The 6,204-nt window shown below is 35.7% G+C and overlaps 1 protein-coding gene across 1 annotated transcript in view; it reads right to left on the bottom strand.

Annotated features, from left to right (window-relative positions):
* Positions 1-4,372: 4,372 nt before the first annotated feature.
* Positions 4,373-6,204, bottom strand: part of LOC104624564 (androglobin-like) — a gene marked incomplete at both ends in the record, with an annotated part of 43,051 nt that continues 41,219 nt past the window's right edge. Inside the window, 2 exons of the mRNA XM_010291967.1 lie at positions 4,373-4,511; positions 5,638-5,805. Coding sequence (XP_010290269.1) covers positions 4,373-4,511; positions 5,638-5,805 — 307 coding nt within the window. The remainder of the gene's footprint in view (positions 4,512-5,637; positions 5,806-6,204) is intronic.

Below are 6,204 nucleotides of genomic sequence, written 5' to 3'. Positions count from 1 at the left end.
CCAGCCTGTCCAGATCCCTCTGTCAGATTGTCTCATATTAGACAGTGTTGTATTAGTAGATTGTCTCATTATTGTCTCATTTCTAAACCCAAGAAAGCCTCTGTAATATTTAGTGATTCTGAAATGTTACACAAGCCCACTTCAACAGACAACAGATTAAAACTCATCAATATACATGGCACAACCACTTTTATAAAATAGAAGCCGGTAATCACAGAATAATATAAGTCTGGAGGAGACCACTGATGGTCATCTGGTCCAATCCCACATACAGACCAGGATAAACTTAGAGCAGGTTGCTTACTGTCTTGAGCAAATGTCCAATTCAGTTTTGTAGTATCTCCAGGGATGGAGACTCCACAACCTCTCTGGGCAATCTCTTCCATTTTTTCACTAGTCTCATGGTGAAAAATGTTTTCCTAATATCCATATGGAATTTAACATGTTCTAAGATGTATCGTGTCCCTCTGTATCTCTGAGAAGAGTCTGACTCTTATCTTCTGCTATTTATTCATCAAAAGAATCCATGTTTCAAAATGAATTTGTCTCATCTACAAGCTTGTCTCTTTGCTAATTAAATAATCCAGTGGAAAAATGTTGTGCTTTGCCTTTTGGCCCCACTAATCATGGTTTTCAAGAAAAGGAAATAGACTTCTATTTTTGGTAGGTGTTTTAGCTCAGAAAAATAGTCTCTGCTGCAGAGCTAACAGCCCCCATTTAAGGCAAAATAATATATTATAAATATATATATAGTATACAATATAAATATATTATAAAGTAAGTAAATGTTGAATACTTTTTATATGATCACACAGTTACATAGACTGACCTAGCAAGTAAGGAGACCCTAACACTGAACCTGAATCCATAATATATAAAATTGTGACTACGTCTAACGTTACTCCTAGTTCATCTAAGCATCTCTTGGTCTAAAAAGATCAGAACATGATCTGCATTTAATCAATAGCTTACATTGTATTTCAGTATTTGTATTGCCGGCAACAACACTCATAATACCCAGAGAATTGTGAACTGCCTATAAGCAGTTCTCTATAAGCAGCAGACTCTCAGGCTCCAGAAATGACTAAAATTGACTTAGATATCATGATTCTCATTTTTTCTTATTATTGGGTTATGTTTGCCAACTTAGCAGGCTAAATCAGCCAGCACAAGCTTTGTTCAGTGCTGGAGCTGCAGGAAGGTGTGGGGATAGTACTGCAACAGCCTGCAGTTGCACTGGTCGAAGCTGCTGTGGAAAGTCAGCTTCAGGTTTGCTTGGGAGGGAGAGTAAGTATTTACAGCTGCGGTCAGCATTTACAGAGTTTTACTCTTCTACTGTAGAGGAGGTTATTCACAGACAGAGGAGCTGAAAGGTCTTGCGTTTTCCAAAAGCTGAAAATCAGAGCACCATAAGCACTTATAACAGCACTTACATTTTCATATACTGCTATTGGTTACAGAACTGTTCACCTATACTAGTTTAGATCTAGCCCAATAGATGTTACCCATCTGTGTGGCCTTTGTATGAGACCAGGCTGATGAGTTCAAATTCCAGCTCACATGTCACTGAACCAAGACCTCATTATCCCTATTACTCTCTCAGAACAGAGCTGTGAAATGCTGATAGGGGAATACACATAGAGTGTTGGCTTCTCCAGAGTCCTCTGGATGGCATCCTGTTCCTCAGGCGTGTCAGTTGCACCACCCAGCTTGGTGTTGTCCGCAAACTTACTGAGGGTGCACTCGATCCCACTATGTCATCGACAAATATATTAAACAGTACTGGTCCCAGTACAGACCCCTGAGGGACACTGCTTGTCACCAATCTCCATCGGGACCTTGAGCCATTGACCACTACCCTCTGGATGCAACCATCCAACCAAGTCCTCGTCCACTGAACAGCCCACACATCAAATCCATATCTCTCCAGTTTAGAGAGAAGGATGTTATGGGGGACTGTGTCAAAGGCCTTAAAATATTCTTGCCCTCAGTAAATCTTGAGAGGAATACAGCACACAGTTCAAAATGAATAAGCTATATAAAATGGAGGTAGCATTTAAAAAAAAAAAAAAAAAAGCTCAGATTTGACCCAGTCTACCCTCAGACAAAGACAACAAAAACATTTCATTCATCTGCTATGGTAGTTTACACTGATGACTGTTAGGTCCAAAGGGTTTTAACTCAAGCCTTGACAAGGTCTGAGCAACTAACCTGATAATGCAGCACTGCTAACGTGGGCCAGGCAAATCAGGTGATGCCAGTCCTACTTGGCCTTCCTATAATGCATTTCTCACCTGTCTTTTCCTGCTATCTACCTATTTTTTCCTGACACTTCACTTGTTTTATGCTTTTTTGAATTCAGCTGTCTGCATTCCTTTAGAGTTCTGGGATGGAACCCGAACAAAAGCATGCATTTATTCCAATGCAACCTTTATTAAGCAGTATAAGTATTATATTAAGTATATCCAAGGTCAATAAAGCCAAAGGGAAACAATACACTTTCCAGTCCAATAGGAATATTTTTTAATTTAAGTCTGGCAAAGCAACTACATTGAAAAGATATATTGGACACTGAAGGAAATCAAATTGAAACAAACTCTTCTCCTCCATAAATTTATTCCACTTTTTTGATTATAAGTATTATATTAAGTATATCCAAGGTCAATAAAGCCAAAGGGAAACAATACACAAACAAAATTCCAGTCCAATAGGAATATTTTTTAATTTAAGTCTGGCAAAGCAACTACATTGAAAAGATATATTGGACACTGAAGGAAATCAAATTGAAACAAACTCTTCTCCTCCATAAATTTATTCCACTTTTTTGATTTTCCCCCAAATCCTAAAAAAATTCGGCCACAGTGGATCTCATAATTCAGTAATATATATGAGGTCTTTGCTACAACCTTCAACTGTGCTAATTATTCAAATCTAATTAAAAAATATCTTCTCTTCTATTGTTGATAAGTATTAAAGTTTTTTTGGGGGAATACAGAAATCAGTAGCACAGTCATCTTGAAAAATGTGACAGGTGTTGCTGACTTCAAGTTACAAATGTCAATATGCTGACCCTTATAAATTATATGTTTGCCACAGGATATAATTCTGTGAAAAATACAATGAGTTGTTCAGTCATTCTAGATGATCCTTTATGTCTGACATCTCACAGAAGACTAACCTTCAGAAGAGATATTTGGAGGAAAGTCCCCATTAAAAAGAGACAGAAAAGTATATGTGCTTTCTTAAAGAACAAGAGTATTACATCAGTAAATACAGTAAAGATATTTGTGTAAATTTTAATGAAGTTTGTTTATACTGATTTTCCAAAATAAACTGACTAATGAAAGGAAGTTAATAACATACTGATTGACGTAGGAGAAAGACTTTATACTGTAAGTTCATAACAACAGAAGGAAAAGCTAAGTCACCCTGAAAGAATGGCCTTCAAATTTTTTCAGGTGAATTCTTTTTCTGTCGTAATATGAAAGCATATACATAAAGCTTCTATTAATATATTAAACATTAATATTAATAAAATTTACAGTTACACAGACTGCAAAATAAGTTTTAAAATGGAAAAGAGACATATATTTGGATGACAGGCAAACTTAATTCTAACTGCTTATGCCTCCAGCCTGCATACAAAATGAGGCAAAGAACCTGTGGGAAGAGAATTACCCCTGCTCGTAATAAACCCATTTGTCTTCCAATGGCTGCTCCCATAGTACCTTCAGGTATACGGCACACCCTAATCACAGGCTGGAGAAGAAGTGGATGGTCCTACAGCTAGTTCCCCACTACATGTGTGTGACTAGCCAGCTAACTAGCCAGCCAACATGATAATTTGCCACATAACAGGCTTAAAAACCAACCAAGCAAGCAAATAAACAAAAAAAAATACCCCACACAAACAAACAAAAAACCCTCAACCCATCACCAAGGAATAGTTGAACTTTCAATTAAGGTACTAACTTGAGTCTTCCTTCACTCTCATTTCATGAACCATGTATGCATTTAAGGTCTTTTCTGCTGCTAATTTGAACAAAAGCCATGATCTGCAGTACATTAAGTAAAAAAAAGCATCTGTAGATGCTTATTAATGCTTGTCAATACTAACAAATGCAAGTCAAGGAAGACAAAGGTCAATTTTATAAATTTTATAAATTAACAAAACATGAAAAGACTTTCTGGAACAAAGAAAAGGATCATTTCTATTCTGAGATGAGTCTCAGACATGCTGTCAACAGTAGAAGGCTTAGCCATGAACCATGCTTACTTATGCAAGAAAGCACAAGATTAGTGAAGAGTAGGCTTCCTTGAAAATAAGAACGGGCATATATATTTGAAGTGATTAGCAATACTAATACAGTACCTGAAGACACAGTGTCATCCTCAGAAACCTCAGTGTCTTTAAAATCCAAAGTGAAGGACCTGAAGGCAAATTTATAGCTGTAAGGAGCCTTCTTGCCTAATACATATTTGATCAAATGCCAAAATGCACCGTTAAAAACCTAAAATCAAAAAGAAGAAAAGCATTCAAAGAATGACTGATTTTTAAAATCTGATTTATATTGCTTCTCATTATTGTTTCAAAAACTGTTTAAATCTTTTCTTTTTTTCATGTAAAAATGAAGTCTTTAACTTCATCTAACAAATACAGTAACTGAAAATTAGTCCCAGCTGTAGGAGTATAATGCTTCGAGCCAACAATCAAGAGAAAACCTGTTTCATGCCTGGCTTATTAAAAATAGGACTGATTCTACAGCGTAAGTTTTTATTTGGTATCTTAGTAGTTTATGTGAAGTGAGTTGATGGTCTCATACCAGAGGGCAGAAGAACACATGATAATCACCATCATGACAATGGACATTCTAATTAGAGGCTTCAGAACAGAGACCAACAAACTAATAGGCATGCTTACTGATTTAGGAGGTGGCACCACAAGGAAAAGTAGGAATTTATTGATGGGCAAAAGGGGAAGATTTGGTGTCCTACTTGTACGACTAAACTGATGGCTCTATTTTTATCCTTGGCATATTGGTGCTCTTTAAAGGGTCTTTAAATCCAGTCTCTTTTTCCTTCATCCAATAGATGGAAATTTTAGAGTGTTTTTTCAGAGCTTGTTTCATAATTTGAATTGAAGAACATAGTAATAACTCAATGGAAAACAGGTAATTTTCCCCTTCATTGTCCTTATTTTCAGATTTTTCTGCTTTCTGGAAACATTTTATCCTGAGTTATGTATTTTAATATTAATAAAAACTTCCTTTATTTTGAAATATTTAAGACTGGTGAAGAAAGAATCTACTATAATACATGCTTATGTTCAGAACAATTTTTCACTGTTTGTATTAAAGAAAGATCATTTATATATTTTCATCCTTGAATCACTGTTGGCTCAGTGCCTCTCATTTGTCTCATTTCTGGTTTTTTATTGCTTTACAACTATACACTGGTCTTCTTGGAGGGGGAGAGACAAGAGATATGTATGTTCATGCTTACTGAATTTTTCTTAAAGTTCCTAAGTTTTACACATATTTCGTATGAACATATATATTTCAAATTTGTATTTCCCATGCCAGAGAGGTCTAATAGATTTCTTCTTTACATACGTGTTTATTAAAATTGTTTGTTCACCTTGAAGTGTTCTTTAGCCATTCCAGTACTATGGAGGCCAGGAGGACAGTGAGTTAGTTCCAAATCCTTCAAGGCTGTATAAAGTTCAGGCTTACTGCTGAAATTATTTATCACATTTCCAACAGCTTTCAGGATAGCTGTAGCCTGTTCTATAAACCGGTTGCTCTCCTGGAGAGAGAGAGAAGAAACACAACCATTGTTAGAAAGATTGCTTTAAGATTTTATTTTGTTTTCTTTCTAGGCTGTGACAGCATACAAGCATTTTTTATGTGCTGAAGTACAAAACTTTTCCTAAGTCAACCAACTGTTATTAATTTTACAAACTGTAAAATCAATTAGGCTTCTGGTATTCAAAAGCATACAAAATTTTCACTAATTTTAGCCATTGAAATAAAAATGTTACAACACTATAACAGGCAGCATAACATATATCTGTTAAGGATTTTATTTTTCCTGTATCATTAGCTGTAGAACATTTAATAAAAAATAAGATTCACACAGAGACTTTTTACTGCTGTGATAATAAGACTCTTGTTAGCTGAAATGCACAGCATCTCTTCTACTATG

Source organism: Phaethon lepturus, unplaced genomic scaffold, assembly GCF_000687285.1.
Source record: "Phaethon lepturus isolate BGI_N335 unplaced genomic scaffold, ASM68728v1 scaffold7630, whole genome shotgun sequence".
In the NCBI taxonomy this organism is placed as follows: Eukaryota; Metazoa; Chordata; class Aves; order Phaethontiformes; family Phaethontidae; genus Phaethon; species Phaethon lepturus.
Note: the sequence above shows the minus strand (reverse complement) of the source record. Positions and strands in the feature narration are given on the sequence as shown.